The 16,809-nt window shown below is 27.9% G+C and overlaps 2 protein-coding genes across 4 annotated transcripts in view; one reads left to right on the plus strand and one right to left on the minus strand.

Annotated features, from left to right (window-relative positions):
- Mgl (low-density lipoprotein receptor-related protein megalin) overlaps positions 1 to 16,809 on the plus strand; it is a 106,987-nt gene that overhangs the window by 72,000 nt on the left and 18,178 nt on the right. Inside the window, exon 1 of one of the 2 annotated variants that reach the window (XM_074242282.1) lies at positions 13,046 to 13,358. The exons of the other annotated variant lie outside the window; for it this stretch is intronic. Coding sequence (XP_074098383.1) covers positions 13,166 to 13,358 — 193 coding nt within the window. The 5' untranslated portion in view covers positions 13,046 to 13,165. Of the gene's footprint in view, positions 1 to 13,045; positions 13,359 to 16,809 lie in introns of those variants that run through there. 2 annotated transcript variants of the gene reach the window in all.
- On the minus strand, positions 3,848 to 9,045 carry LOC141527227 (cytochrome c oxidase subunit 6B1-like). 2 transcript variants are annotated; one of them, XM_074242586.1, is made up of 3 exons: positions 8,911 to 9,045; positions 6,419 to 6,523; positions 3,848 to 4,169 (listed from the first exon to the last, which is right to left on the minus strand). In XM_074242586.1, exons 2-3 carry the CDS (start codon positions 6,502 to 6,504, stop codon positions 4,001 to 4,003), a joined length of 255 nt encoding a protein of 84 aa, XP_074098687.1. In that variant the 5' UTR covers positions 6,505 to 6,523; positions 8,911 to 9,045; the 3' UTR covers positions 3,848 to 4,000. The 2 variants fall into 2 exon arrangements, with proteins under 2 accessions (XP_074098687.1, XP_074098686.1); XM_074242585.1 differs by lacking the exons at positions 3,848 to 4,169; positions 6,419 to 6,523 and adding an exon at positions 6,612 to 8,085 and having other exon boundaries at positions 8,911 to 9,008.

The following is a 16,809-nucleotide window of genomic DNA, read 5'->3' on the forward strand; positions in this document are numbered from 1 at the left end:
CGCACTTTTGGATATTTTTTTTTTTACTTTCAATCTTTCTCATTATTTAATGTTATTATCTTCACTTAGAATATATTCCAGCAAAAAATTAATACCAATAATAATAATAAAGATAAAAAAATATTTAATAATGTCAGAATTTCGATATTCCAGGTAATTTAATCGATAGATTCTAATAGATTTCATCCGATTAAAAAAATGGTAATTTTTTTGTACCGTTACTTTTTTTTAAAAACTTCTCTGTCTATATACACGCATTAATGAACACAGATATTCGCCCCCATAAATGTGTGTCTGTACACACGTGTTGTAAAATAATCATGACAAAATTTTAATATTCGTAAGTAATTAAGTACACACCAGCAAAACCGTTTGGCAGTAAAGAATGCGGACTTAGGATCAAAGTCGACAGATAACATTTTAAAATAAAACTTTAGAACTTAGAAATTAAATAAAATCTAACTTGAAAAGCTATTTAATTCCGAGTGTAATTTTTTTTTTTTTTTAATTTATTAAAAAATATACGGATGCTTTTTTTTTTCTGTAAACACACATTAACGTAATACTGAACGTATATAAACATAAATTACAACTTATTAGTCAGTAAACGCAGTGAGTATCAATGTTTGATTACGCTCAATAGATATTTATCCATACTTGATTATAATTTAATTCACATTCATACCACTTAATTAGGTATAATACTCTCAATTAGTTATTAAAATTTTTAAATAATTTATATGTATTCTCTCGCTCGTAATCCTTGTATAGAATTTTTATATCACCGCTTTCACTTTCAGATAACACTACTGAGGCTTTCCATCGTTAATAAACATTAAAAAATTATTAAATAGCATCAATAATTAAAACTAAACAATATTAAAACCGCAAATATTCAAATTTATTTCTATACTTCTGCACAATATTTAAATTACACCGTAAAATAAAAGGGAAACGGCCGTAAAAAATAGCAACTACTCATTAGAGCTTGGAAAAGATCGGGAACTCTCAGTTCTGTAGCGTATACCGAGTTACCAGGTATCAAGTGCATCTCAGATAATCTCTGTACACGTAAAACTGAAGGCCGAGATACCTTCTTTAATTAATCGCCTTATTGCACGAGTAGGGATGAAAATGATGATGAAGATGATTATTATTAAGATTATGATTGTACCGATAGAATATAAATTTAGCCGGCTGGATATTTTTAATACTTTAACTTCAACTTCAGTTAATATATTTTAGCTTCTCTAAATTTTTTCATGTATTTTCACCGTTGTTTTTTTTTTTTTTTTTAATTTTATTTAGCAAGTTATTTATTACAAACCCCCGGTAATTAATGAAGCAATAAAAAGGCTGATTGATAAACAACAGAGTATAATAAATTAGTTGTTTAATCGCAAATATTGGCTATTCTTAATGGAAAGAGACACTTTTAAATATTTTAGAGATAGCTTATCTGAAACTATGATTATAGTTCAATGGAAGGAATTAATTATCGATGTTGTAAATACGTATCTAGATATTTCTATACCGCGTGTACGTTCGATCTTCGATTGTAAATTAATGAGGATACAATGTTAATAAGCCGAAAAAATGAGTGGATATAATAGCAATTTAAAAAAAAAAAAAAAAAAAAAAAAAACGTGGGGAATATATATCATGTTTAATTTATCGTAATTAAATTCAACACGTAACTCAATATATTATCATAGAATGAATCGAATCTATTGCAGTAAATAAAATAATAAATATTATAATAAATTAAAGTAAATTCTTGCCTCTAATAGATCCCATATCATATCACCGGATCTTCCTCACTTTAAACAGTTTATTTGCTTTAGTTTTTTTTATTAATTTTTTGATTAAAACTTTGCCGATAATTGAGCCGTACTTAAACTTATCACCACCGAGAAAAATACCACAAACAATAAAAAAAACTTTCACCAAATAATTTATCGCGAAAATAAAATCGAGAGAAGCTGCTGGTGTAAGTATCAAGTCTGATACATTTTACCGTTATTGTTAAGAATTATATTAAATAACTGCGCATGCTCACCCGTGACATTGTATCAAATCAGGTGAAACTAACTGATAATACTAAATTTAAATTAAAATATCTATTAATATCTGAACATTAATTTTGCACAGTATTTATCATTTACAGATAGTGTTTGTTAGATTTAAATAATTAGCGGTCTGTGCTGGGTAAAATAAAATAAAATGTTGGTATTAAATAAAGAAGGAGAAGAGACTCGCGGAAAGAACGGAGATCCTCGGAAAAAAAGCGCTCGGAAGAAATATAAAAGAAGAAATAATAAAAATCTTTATTTAATGATAATGACAGATTGTCAAACGGTCCTATCAGGTTGAGTGTGCACGGGGTACTGAACTGCGATTTACTCGTTTCTTGACGTGGTCTCCGTTCCTCGTACACTTGGTGTGCTGTGTGTCTACAAAACCGCTTCTGTATGTACTATACGGTATAGAGGAGTTATTTTATACATGTATATATAAATACGAGAGATGTATGAGCGTGTAAGCTGAGAAATAAAGTAGTGGGACAGGTGGTTTGCTTTTCTGTCTGTTACGACGATTCAACCAACCTGACTGATAATAACGATGTGTACGTGACACTGCACAGCTTTTGCGCTCCTGCATCGGCATCATAAACCGCAGATTTAAATACAAATACATTTACACTTACACTTAAACATAAGAGAACATATCTAAACGATCTTTTATTTCTTCTCTTTATTTCTTCCTCGCCGGTGTTCGTTAGCCCATTAATACGCATTTATAAACTTAACGTATCCTCCGAAATCTTTTCGCGTTCGTGTCTCTTAATGATTTATTGCTTTGAATTAAAAATTGGACCACCGCGTCATCAATCGAAGAAGAAATAAAATAAAAATTTTTTTTTCTTATTTTAATTTATTTATTTTTTTTTTTTTTTTTAATTATAAAACTTTTTTTTCTTCTTATTGTAATTTAGTTTAATTTTTTTTTTTTTTTTTTTTTTTATTATAAAATTTTGATTGAATTATTTTTATTGAGATTGATAATCATTGTTATTATTAAAATTTATTCTGACTAGATTAATCACATGTTGTCAATGAAAATTATGCATAATATTAATATACATAGAAGCATAGTTATAGTGTCTAAAGAAGTTACATTTGTGGGCGTAGCGAAACGTGAAATTAATTTATACCATCTCAGACGCACCCTCTTGTCAGTTAACAGTAATGGCATTTCTCTATGATAATTTTTTTTACTCCAACAGAAATTTTGCCCGTATTTAAATACTTTTAATTATTATTAGGCCGCTTATTACTACACCCTTGTCATGTTTAATTTTATAAATATCAGTTGATATACTCGAGTATTATAAAAATTAATAAAATAATAAAAGTAAGCTTTCTCTGTTAGAAAATATCAACTCACATTTGGGTTATTATGTTAACGCCTACATAAAATAAAGCAAAAAAAAAGATTCACCTAAGAAACAAGTTGAGCTGTTTCACTTCTCATTCGCCGTGTATAATTTTCTTTACAACTTATTATATTATCCGGGACCGCAAACAGGCCATTAGTTGTCTAAGACTAAGCGTCAACAAGACATAACAGTCGGAAATACCATTTAAATTATCTACAATTTAACAATCTCTTATATTTAATCCTACAATTCATTCCACTTATTTATATTATAATTGTTTGACTCAACCGACAACTTAAGTATAACTTCAAAAATACATTAGGCTTAAATATTGTGCAACAAACTACTTATTTCTACAGTAATAAATTATTATTTATTTGATACTAAGTAACAAAATAAAACGGTTAATTACCTTAATTATTTAAATTTTATTTTCATTTTTATTTAATAATTATTGATTTACAAGTAGCAGTAGTTTTCATAATTTATTTCTGCCATGTACAGATTAACTAACTGAGAATATAAGTTAATAGAATAATCGACTTGCTTAACAATAACTTATTAAATTTTACCAGCAAATCTTCCTTCTGCAATTTGTTCGTCCCACTTTTCGATCCACGCATTTGGGCAAATAATTGTGTAGATACGTTTGAAATATTTACAAGCTTCAAAATCTTCGCCACGCACTTTCTTGCATCGGTGAAAATCAATAAAGTTTTGGTAGCAATTCCTATTTAAATAAAAAATGAAAATTATTATTATTATTATTATTATTATATTAAGGGGGTATTCTGGTCTAGAAGCATGAAATTTCAGGTAATTTTTGAAGTGTATTTTTTTATATTATTTATTAACATTATAAGAATACAGAAAAAAATAAAAAAAAATTGAAAATAAAAAAAATTAGCAGCTGATAAAATAGGGAGGGGGGGTCTCAAAAAATTGGCACATGACTATACCCATGATTCCAACCCTCCGAATAATTGGAAAGAGTCATCCTCAAATTTACTATTTTTTAAAAATTCGAAAAAGTCAAAAAAAGTGTTAAAAAAAGGTTTTTTTTTTTTCAGACAGTCGCTATTTTGTAAAAAAATTTTTTTTCAACTTTTCCGTAGTTCCAACCATAATGACATTACTCTAGATTAATAATCTTAATTTAATTAATAATAATAATCTAATTTTATTTTTTTAATTCCAATTGCTAATTTTTTGAATTTTCAACTTTTTTTATTTTTTCTGTATTCTTATAATGTTAACAAATACCTTATAAAAAAAAAAAATATATATATATATATATATATATATATATATATATATATATTAGGGTGGGTCAAAAAAATCGAATAATTTATGTTTGACTTTATACTCTGAAAAATAGGTTCATAGACACCTAAAAAGAATTCTCTCCAAGTATAAGCTCTTAATTATAACGGGAAGGTCCTCCGCTTTGCGGGTTTCTATTTTTTTCGAATAATCAGATAAAAAAATTTATATCTCGCTTCCAACTGCTTGGAAAAATATTCCGTGGCATAGATTTTGTGAGAAATTGAATGCTTTACAAAAAGGTCTCTTATGACTTTTTCAAAAACTCAACCGATTAAAAGATATTCATAGTTGAAGTTTGGCTATTTTAAGGAAAATATTCGTTTTTATTATGAATTTTATAAGTCGATGAAAAAAATTATTTCGGATTGCGGAACTCATGATTTTGTAGGAAATTTACTGCTCTACAAAAACGGTCTCTTATGATTTTTTGATTAAGTGAAGCCGTTACGAGATATTCATCGTCAAACATTAACGAATATCAATATTTCCAGTTTTTGATCAATAATTCGATAAATTTTAATTTAAACTATGAGTTTCAGGAAAATTTACATAAATTTGAGTTTCGATCGATAAAGAAATGTTATAATAAGTTAGATAAAGAATTATTGGAATTATCATTGATTTTCCTTGGAGAAATGCAAAATGAAGAACAATTCCAGTACTTATTGCAAGTTGTCAAAGAACATCAAAAAACATTCCCAAATTGTAATAAAAGAAATTATTTATAGTAATAGCGTACTGTTATGTTAAAAATATAGACAATTATATTGCAATTGATAATTCAATAAAAAATTTATCTATAAAAAAGTTAAATACTGGTTGTTTCTCACTTGATTCAATACTTTTCATATTAAATTTGACAAAGAAATATGTCATTCACTTCAAATTAAACTAATCATTGGCTATATGTCGAAAAAAATGCTCTAATTTCTTGTTTTAATGCAATCAAACAAGCTCAAGACTGAAAACAATATTAAAAAAATTGTTTATAACATTTCTTTATCGATCGAAACTCAAATTTATGTAAATTTTCCTGAAACTCATAGTTTAAATTAAAATTTATCGAATTATTGATCAAAAACTGGAAATATTGATATTTGTTAATGTTTGACGATGAATATCTCGTAACGGCTTCACTTAATCAAAAAATCATAAGAGACCATTTTTGTAGAGCAGTAAATTTCCTACAAAATCATGAGTTCCGCAATCCGAAATAATTTTTTTTCATCGACTTATAAAATTCATAATAAAAACGAATATTTTCCTTAAAATAGCCAAACTTCAACTATGAATATCTTTTAATCGGTTGAGTTTTTGAAAAAGTCATAAGAGACCTTTTTTGTAAAGCATTCAATTTCTCACAAAATCTATGCCACGGAATATTTTTCCAAGCAGTTGGAAGCGAGATATAAATTTTTTTATCTGATTATTCGAAAAAAATAGAAACCCGCAAAGCGGAGGACCTTCCCGTTATAATTAAGAGCTTATACTTGGAGAGAATTCTTTTTAGGTGTCTACGAACCTATTTTTCAGAGTATAAAATCAAAAATAAATTATTCGATTTTTTTGACCCACCCTAATATATATATATAAATGACCAGAATACCCCCTTAATTAATGATTTTTTTTATAAAATAATTTGTACATATTTACCTAGTTTGATTTGTGTTGGGGAATCGCGGATCATAAGGTGCTGACACGTAATTCTCAATGTCTTTTGGAATTCCACCGTAAGCCATTGTAGCTGTATTTATCTATCTGTTTAATAATTATCCATACAAATGAAATTTATTAATAATAGTAATAACATTAAAAAAAATAATAACTCTAATTGACAAACAATAAATTGTTTAAAAACATTATTTATTTTTCAACTGAAAATTTTTTAAAGATATATAATCTTTCGCTCAATTAAAATAATTATCTCTTATTGTTTATTAAAATTATAATATTTTTAAATCTTAATTCAAATATTCAAGTTCATACTAAGAAAGTCTAGCGATAAATAAAAAACAAAAATAAAATAAACGCACTTTAAGTGGTAAAAAAATAAAAACCAAAAATACGTTAATAGATAATCAAATATCAAATAATAAAGCTAATAAATTTAAATGAAAATGCTTAAATAAAAAAACCGAAGAAAATTATTTTACAAGAGGTCTTGTATTATCTTCTTCTTGGCAGCAAACTTCGCGATATTTTTTAACCTCTGCCATGTAAAGAGACCAAGCATCCTTAGGCTGTTCGACAACTTGTTCAGTTTTAGCTTTAGCAACCATCCCAGTCTTAAGAATTCTTCCACCGCGTCTTTTGCCAACCATCAACGGCGGCGGGACAACAGGTTTGTCCTCGAGTAACGAAGTAGCTGGCTTGTCAGCAGCGGGTTGCATTTTTTCTTGCATTTTCTTGAACATCTCCATGAAGCTGCCGTCATTCTTAAAAGCGTTCGACTGGACAGGAATGATTGGCTGAACAATCTGGCCCTGGGGAAAACCGAGGTGATGGTGGTGGTGGTGGTGGTGGTGGTGGTGCTGCTGCTGCTGCTGCTGCTGATCAATGATATCAGGAATATAATCCGAGTCATGCGAAGACGTACGGTAGTGCCTACTATTGCCACGGTATCTGGAGTCTCTTACAGAATCACGGATTTTATTATTCTGACCATTGCTCCTGCTCCTGCTGCGACTACGACTGTAGGTCCGACTGCGTTGACTCGGGCTACGACTGTAACTTCGACTGTGGCGATAGCGCTCGCGCGATCTAGACCTCACTCCCCGTGATCTCGACCTGTTTCCGCGGGATCGCGATCTGGCCCCTCGGGATCCCGACCTGGGGCCACGTGACCTGGATCTGGGCCGCGAGGCTGATCTGGACCTGCGCCGTCGAGAGTATTTACGAGAACGGTCACTGGAGCGCGACCGCTTGTGACGTTTCCGGCGTCTCTCGTGTGAAGACGACGACGAGGACGACGGTATCGTCGTGGTGGTGGTGGTGGTGGTGGTGGTGGTGGTCGCCGCGGTCGCAGCAGATAATTCCTGCATTGATCTTGATGATTTAGTACTGTACTCAGTGTAAGGTGATTGTCGTGAATTAACTTTATAACTTCTTTGTGTGGGTAACTCACTAGCTATCCTGGACTGGGCGCTATAGCTGGGAGGTGAGGGTGGCTCAGGGGGCGAGTCACTCTTCCTGCCACGGTCATATCTTCTTGAATCCATTAGTACTGACACTTTATATCAATCAATCGCTCTCTTTCTTTATCACCCTCGATTGACTGGTGTTGCCGTGATCGCTCTCCAGTTCAATTGATGACAGGTTACCTACAAGGATAGAAACTGCCTTCTATAAGTACACAACCTACTTTCAATACCCTACGCCACTATCGAATTTTATTGTTAATTATTATTATTTTATAATTATTATTATTAATAATTACAATAAGAGATATTTTTTTTTTTTTATTGAAATTGTTTTATAAATATTATTATTAATAATTATGAGGCTGAAGTTACCAGACACTTGATAATTTTTTAATTTTTCTTGAAAAATTAACTAGGCATAGAAAATTATTTATAAAAATGTCATTTATAATTTTTTAGAGCTTAGTTGTTAAAAAAATTATAAAAATTATCAGATGTCTCCCAACTTCAGTGTCATTAATAATTACAATAAGAGACTTTTTTTAATTGAGCGATCTTATATTTTTTTTAACCTTGAGCAGAAACGAAAAATAATTTTTTTTTTCTCATTGAATGTTCAAAGTCAGTACATTAATTATTATTATTTATTTATTTATTTGGCCATCAATACAATCAATATGTCAATATAATTTTTTTAATTATTTTTCTATTTTAATTATTTAAAAAAATAAATTTTGAAAAATAATTTAAAATTTATTAAGCATAAATTAAAATTATCATTCGTCATAATTTATTCCATTTTCATAAATATCAATTTTTTTATTCAATGGAACAAAATAAGGCGAATACTGCGGAAAAAATTTTCAGTAAAAATGAACATTATCACATACTATAAATAATAATATATTGATAAATCCTCAAAAAATATTATCTTAAACGTTTTTATTCATCCTTTAGAATAGTTTATTTATTTTATAAATAAAAGGATTTATCGTTGGTACTTACCCAATTTACTTTAGGCGAAAACAAAATGGCTACTGTTATAAAATTATCCTGGTTTTGATGGTTGAAAATTTCTTACGTTACGTCATGGACAGGGATCGTTTACGGATGCAAAAAAATAAATATAATGTAGTCAGCGGCTATTGCCACGGAGTTGAAAGTAGGTGAAATAAGATCGTCGCGCCATTCAAATGTACCGGAGAAATTTGAACTAAAATCTTTTTTAAAATCAACTCTTATAATTCAGATAAAAAATATAAAAATATTCAACTCTTATAATTTAGATAAAAAATATGAAAATATATCATGTAAGCAAATTATTCGTAACGTGATTAGTCGAATATATCATAAGCATGAAAATATATACAAACGCTACAGTAAGGCGCGCGCTTGCGCGCGCAAATTTGAATTCTAGTTTGAATTTAAAAGTTTATTATATTTTTAATATGACATTAAAGTTAGCTGTCACTTGACAATTTTTTAATTTTTTTTAACAAATAAATTTGCTCAAAAAAATTGCATTTGTAGTTTTTTTAAATTTATAGATATCAATTTTTTTTTGCCATAATTTATTTGTTACAAAAATTCTTAAAATTATCAACTATCTGCTCAATTAATTTTCATATTTTTAATGACACAAAAATTGCTACATAATAAATCACTTTGTGATATTTTAATTCAGTAAACACCTGACAATTTATTTTTATTTTCATTACAAATCAATTGTAAAAAAAAAATGGTTTTAGTAAAAATTTGCACTTGTTAAGCAATGCAAAATAAAAAAAAAAATATGAAACTAAAATTAGCAGTCATTTGACACGTTTTGATTTTTTAAATAAATAAAAAATATTTTAAAAAATTGACTCATAATTTTAAAAATTTTACACGTTAAATTTTTTCTTTTAATAATTTTTTTTGATTAAAAAAATTATAAAAATTTTCATATGTCGGCTAATTTAATTTTAATAAAAAAAATTTAACTTTAAATATGGTACAAATTTTATACAACTCTTTTTAATACAAAGCATGCCATCTATTAGCTACTTTCTATCGGTATTTATTTTAACAACATCCAATACTGCAGTAAAATCTTTCTTCAGTTCCTAAAAGTCAACGAAAAGATTAAAAAAGACCCACAAAGCCTTACAAAAATTTTACTGTAAATATTTCTAATAATTATCTCATAAATAAAAAATATACAAAAGTTTTTAAGTTATCCAATAGCTGAAATTTGCAAAAAACAGGGACACGATTCATTGGTTAAAATTAAGGCGCGCTTAGCGCAATATTCAAATTTCTAGCACACTAAATATCAATAGCGTGATAAATAATTCATAAAATGAAAAAATTGTCAACTTAAGAAATTCCAAAGAGATTTTAACAATCTACTATATCACCATCACTTGTACAATTATCTTCAGCTTGCAATTAAAATGATTTTTTATCGCCCAATAATCAATTAATTATTTTAACTCCAATTAAAGGAACAAATTTTTATTTTATAAAATTAATATTCATATTTTTTTTGTTTTCATTTAAATGACAAGTTAAATTATATAACAGCTCCATAAAAATTGTATTTTTACCAAGAATTTATTTAATTAATTTTTTTTCTATAACCGATAATAATTCTTTCAACGACTTATATCTGTAATTACATACTTGACTAGTCGTTACAATTCATAAACGTTATTTAAAACAAACGAAATAAAAATATTTTATCGCAAACAAAACGCTGAGGAATGAAAAACATTTTTCCCTTTAAAGTATTAAAATTATTAATTTAAAATAAAATATTAAAATAATTTTTTTAAAAAAACAATCACTGTAAGTTAAAGATTATCGAATTCTTAACATAAATGTTTTTGAAATACCATCTCGTACCAGTCGTATAATGACGTCAACATTTTTCTGGTACCATTTAAATACAGGTGTTCATAAATCTGTGGAATTTATTTTTTTAGGAACTCAGCACTATAATAACATGAAATAAAAATAAAAATAAAAAATCTGAAAATTAATTCATTGAGTTACTGTAAATAATAAAAAATCAATTAGAATAAAATACTGATAAAATGTTTACGTAATAATTTTTATTATGATTGATGATTGATAAAAATAATAGTCTTCGGCATTTGCAGAATGCAGATTTGTATGTGCATCTTATAATGTTATATGTTACGTTATAGTTACTAGAGGTTACATTGTTGTCTCGATGGAAGGCGCAGCGATCTCGCGGCGTTTTCTGTGCGCTTACAAGTGACCTTGTGGCATTCGGTACCTGGCTGTACCAGGCTGAGTGTGCACACCACTGATTGTAAGAGAGCCATAAACGATCCCACGAGAACACGGGATTATATGAACGACTCTATACAATATACACATACATTTATAAAACTAAATAACATATAACATTAATACCATCAACCATTGGAATTTTAAATCTGGAGATATTAATTTACTTTTCCATACATATAATATTGTTTTTTCCTTTTTGCATAACTTTTAATTAATATAATACAAGTTTGCTAAACAAAACAACTAAATACTTTAGTTTTCTCTTAAATTTTTAATTTTATTACTAAATTTGCAATTTAGACGTCTAAATAAACTGTCATTAAATTTAGTTTGTTAAAAAACAAATTATACGTACAAAAAATTATTATGTTTAAATTATTTGCGCCAGAAAAAATATTAAATTTGTAGTTTTAAAAATATATTATTTTTAAAGTTATATGAGACGTAAATTTTAAGGATAAAAATAGATCTAACTGTGTATTATGTTAGAAAAACACCTGCTCTATCCTAGACTAAAAGATTTAGGACCTGGGTAGAAAAAAAAGGAAGAAAGGTTAAAATTTCTAAGAAACCTGTTTTGATTTTTCACTTTTCACTAAGTGACCGAATGACTTGTAATATATTTTTCCTTCCCTATTTATATTACAGACAGGACTTGTTACCAAAAAATCACTGACTGTAAAAATTGGAAGGTTAATTTACAATCAAGGTCACCTAAAATAGAATATAATTTTATTGCATGTGAAAAAAGACCGCAAAAGCTGTAAAAAATAAGTAAAAAGTTATAAAAATAAAAAAGAAAAAAAGAAAAAAAAAAGAAAAGAAAAGAAGGTAATGTTAGGATAAAAAAGGAGAGTAGTAGCGGTGATGGCAGGCAAAAGGGGGCCTTGTGTCGTCGATGGGCCTCAAACTTTCACAGACACCAAGAAAGAGCACCAAATAAAATAACACCTAAATGCACATGTACGTCGTACACGAAGGATAAAAAGAGTGGGGCTTGAAGAAGGTGAGGGATTGGCTGAGTGAGGTGCCAGCGTGGACGTCGTCTTCGTCTACTTCTTCTTGGTCTTGATCGTGGTCTTCTTCTTCTTCTTCTTCTTCTTCTTCTTCTACTTGAACAAGTTGGTCTTCTGGTTCCTTGGCTGTACTATACTACGTTATTATAAATGTATAAATGTATTCCATGTCTACTTCATATTCACTTGGTCTCGTCTCCTATCCGACTTGGGTTGGTCTCTCTCAGACCTGATTCCAATAGGTCTTGGTATCTTGGTCTTGCATTATAAGCCAGTGGTAGTGTCGGTGTCTTTACTTAATCGTGTAGGTAACAACACATTCAATAAAATATATAATACAACAAGTAGTTGGTTGGATGGATGATGTCGCGATGAATCCTGTGTGTACCAGAACAGAAAGAGACGATTACCATCACATTGGGTCTCTCTTCTTTGCTGCGCCAGTATAACCAGACCAGTATATGTTGGTTGCCAGTCGCCCAGTGACCGCGATCGGATTTATATCGTTCGGGTTTTGTGTACAGACCATGGATTTATTTATTTATTATTATTATTGTTGTTGTTATTATTATTTTTATTATTATTAATTATTAGCAGTAGTATTCATAAGCCAAACAATTTTATTTTATTTATTTTTTTTATTTATTGCAATAAAGAAAAAAAGGTTGTGCTACTGTTAAAGTTAATTAACTATTAATTATCCAGTGAATTAAATGCTACTGGAGGTATCAATTTTAAAAGTGAATTAAAAGGTGAATTAGTTATTTGGAGCGCTCATTATTTTACTTTGTATTTTTTTTTTTTTTTTTTTTTTTTTTTTTTTTTTTTTATTACTGGAGGTCCTTTAAATTGACCAAACTCCAAAACAAGTTTATTTTTATTGTTGGTTTTTTTTTACGTGGAATAATAAATAATTAAACTGACAATACGTGCTTCAAAAGTGTATGTTCATTGACTACACGATGCCGGTAGCCGAAATGCTGCCGGTTATCACTTCCGGTCTTCTTAATTTTCGGAGTAGAGGTGCTCGATTTCGTCGTAGAATTTCACCGGCGATTATTAATAAATTTTTTTTATTTACTGTTATTCTCACTACATTTACGCAAGTCTGTGTTGCTGATGCGGCTAACGGCTCTGGTATGCATTTTTAAATATTCAAAATATTATTTTTAGGTTTTTTATTTATTTATTTATTTTTTTTATTTTTATTTTTGCATTGCTAATCAAGGTTTTATTTTAATTTATTCAAGCTGAGAAATCAAGATAAAGATATTTTTATTTTATACAAATGATTAATGAAGATCAAATTGTACCGTTTAAATTTTAATTACCTGTATTCATAAGTAATTATTTTATTAATTATAATAATGACAATTATATTTAGCTGGCATTTAAATTTACTGTCGGCGTGTTCATTTTTAAAATTTTTAAAATTTATTATTATTTATTTTTTATTATTATTAAAAGAAGCATTCAGATGAAAGAAAAGATAATTTAAACCGGAAAACAATTCAGTTAACATGTTTTTGTAGAGGAAAATATTTTTGTTGAGGATGAAAGGTGCTTTGTCGTTTTTATTTCTCTTTTTTTTTCTTTATTCGTTTGGTAATAGTAACGGTAAATTTTATCGACGAGAAAAAAAACTAAAATCTAGTCCTGAAAATCCAACAAAAAATAATATTATTATTAAATTTAAAAAAATCCCATTAATATATACACATTTTAATTATTTTATTAAGTAAGTTAATAATCATAATATCCATAATGATTATATTGTTCACGATAAATTAATACTCATAAAATTGCTTAGTAATAACAATAATTAAAATATCATCTATTTCATTCACTACAAAGATGATTTTTTATAAAAAAAAATCCTAGAAAAGCCTTAATCGCATTTTAATTTTAAAATTACCTGTTAATCTTTAACGTTTTCTCAATGCTACTTAATAATAATAAATTTTCCAAGATTTTTAAAAGCAAGATATTAAATTAAAATCTTTATTAATATCGTTGCTTAACAGCTTTTATCAATACTTAAAATTAACCGCTAAAAAATGTAAATAAAATTTAATATTCGCAATTTATAACTCGGTAATTTTTCTTATCAGTTTTTACAAAGCATTAAGTAAATATGTATTAATTATTATTTTTTTTATTTTTAATATTTTAATGTCAAATAATGATCATTAATTCGAAGAGAAATACTAAATAAATTAAATACAAAGTTTGCAAAGAGAATAACACGGTGACGATTAATATTATCTAGACTAGTATACATAAAATGACCGTGACACACCCGAGTGTAAAGCAATGACCCGACTTGGCGGCCAATCACGCCGGAACTTTATTTAGCTGTTAATCATTACCATAATTTTGCGAACATGTCACATATCGGTGATATCAATAAATTAATAACTATAAAATTTATTAAATTATTTTATTTAAAAATTATCGAGCAATTTAATTCATTGCACAACTATTGCCCGTAAAAAAAAAAAAAAAAAAATAAAATATGCATATGTATAAAATTTATATTCAGAATTAATGCGCAGAAAAAATGAAATAATTATTTAAAATTGTCTTTATCAGTAACAAAATAACGAATGATGATATAACACCGTCAATACAATAGATCTATTGACAATAGTCAATGTCATGAAAAATTAGATAATTATTACGAGTGAATAACAAATTTTTTTATTGTCATCATCTCTCTACAACAATCTCCAGTTATTGTTATAAATTAATTGATGTTTTTATATTTAATTTTTTTTTTTTTTTTTTTTTTTATTTCCGTGATTGCTGTGATATGGAACACGATGAGGTAGAAGTAAAGTAGTTAATCGAAAGAGAAGGACAAAAGCGAGTTGGGTTTATAAGAGACACAAGTTGTTGGATTGCTAGCACCCGTACTGCCGGCAATGCAAGTTAAGTATTATAAAGAAGAATAAATATATATATAGATATACAGCTCAGGTAAACGTACGTAGGCTCGGGGGTACCACGTAGTAGTTGGGAAGGTAGGCGGACCAAGTTTAGTTCATTGACCTGGTATATACACTAGCGGCCGCGAACGAATAGCGGAACCCTGATGGCTTCCCGCAATGGTCCCGTCCGATTACACTTTGCTCCGGTCTTATGCTCAGACTCGACGTATCAATATTCCGTATGTGGCATTCTTTAAGCATGTTCATGTTCATGTACATGTACATATCCATCTACACCCACAATCAAGCCCCGGCTTTTCATTTTTCCTTTAACTTATTTCATTAATTCCTATTACTTTGACCCAATTCTTGACAGCAATAATCTTCACTGCTGCTGCTACTACTACTATTATTGCTATAAATTAATTTAATTACACACAACTCCTTTATTTTATTTTTTATTTTGACCCAATTACCTCAAAAGTTTTTAAAATTGATTTATCGCCCTCAATTTGTAGTTTACTTGATTATTAATTCAATTTCTCGATGCTTGATACGGCTACTTACAATTGACACGCAGATTTTATTTTTAAGTACAAGATTTGTTCTTGACTTACATTTTAAATGATTATGTCCATTAGTACACACTGTCACAGAAGACAGATAACTAAAGCAATGTCCCACCTGTTGAGTTGTGAATGAGCTTTAACTCAATACTCAAATGGTATTAACTTTAAAAACACTTTTAACCTTGACCTACGCAACAAGTGTCTCGATTATTATATATATATTACATTGCTTAAACTTTTAGTACATATTTATATTTTTAAATCTCTTTACACGTGAAACAGACAAGCGATAATGAACTTGACCGGACAATTACTCCCTAAGATAGCTTAATCAAATTTTTGATTACTACCGCTTGCTAATTATTACATTCATTTTAATTTATACTTTTTATAAAATTTCATAGAAACAATTTAAAAATCGAAATTATTATTTTTTTTTTTTTTTGATTTGATAATAATACATGAAAATAAAATTAGCCGACATCTAAAAATTTTTATAAATTTTTTAATAAAAATAATTGTTGCAAAAAAATTTTTAAAAATATTTTTCATTTTTAAAAATCTTTAAAAACTATGAGAGCAATTTTTAAGTTCTAATTTGATAAATTGACCAAAATTAAAAATATCGGGTAACTTTATTAATATTAATAACAATAAAATTTAAATATACTTTATTGTAATTTAAAAAATTTATACTTTTTATAAAATTTAAGAGAAACAATTTAAAAATCAAAATTATTACTTTTTTTTTTTAATTTGATAAAATAAAATTAGCCGACATCTAAAAATTATTACAAAAAATTTTTTTTTTATTTTTTTAATTTGTAAAAAACTATAAGTGTAATTTTTAAAAAATATTTTAAAGTTCTAATTTAATAAATTAATCAAAATAAAAAATCTCGGCCAATTTTATTGATATTAATAATCCTAAAATTTAAATATACTTTATTGTAATTTAAAATATTATATAGGACATTAACGTATCGGTGAAAGTGTAAAACCTTTCACAGAATTTAGCTGATGAGAACAGTCATCGTGAATTGCACATCAATGCTCTAGTAAACCATAGATAAACAGTGCGGAGTATAA

This window comes from Cotesia typhae, unplaced genomic scaffold, assembly GCF_013202065.1.
Source record: "Cotesia typhae breed Kobodo isofemale line unplaced genomic scaffold, CoteBio_Ctyphae contig_4, whole genome shotgun sequence".
NCBI classification, from domain to species: domain Eukaryota; kingdom Metazoa; phylum Arthropoda; class Insecta; order Hymenoptera; family Braconidae; genus Cotesia; species Cotesia typhae.

Excerpts from the sequence above, each read along its gene's own strand:
- LOC141527227 (XM_074242585.1), bottom strand. The coding sequence starts at position 7,983 with ATGGATTCAAGAAGATATGACCGTGGCAGGAAGAGTGACTCGCCCCCT.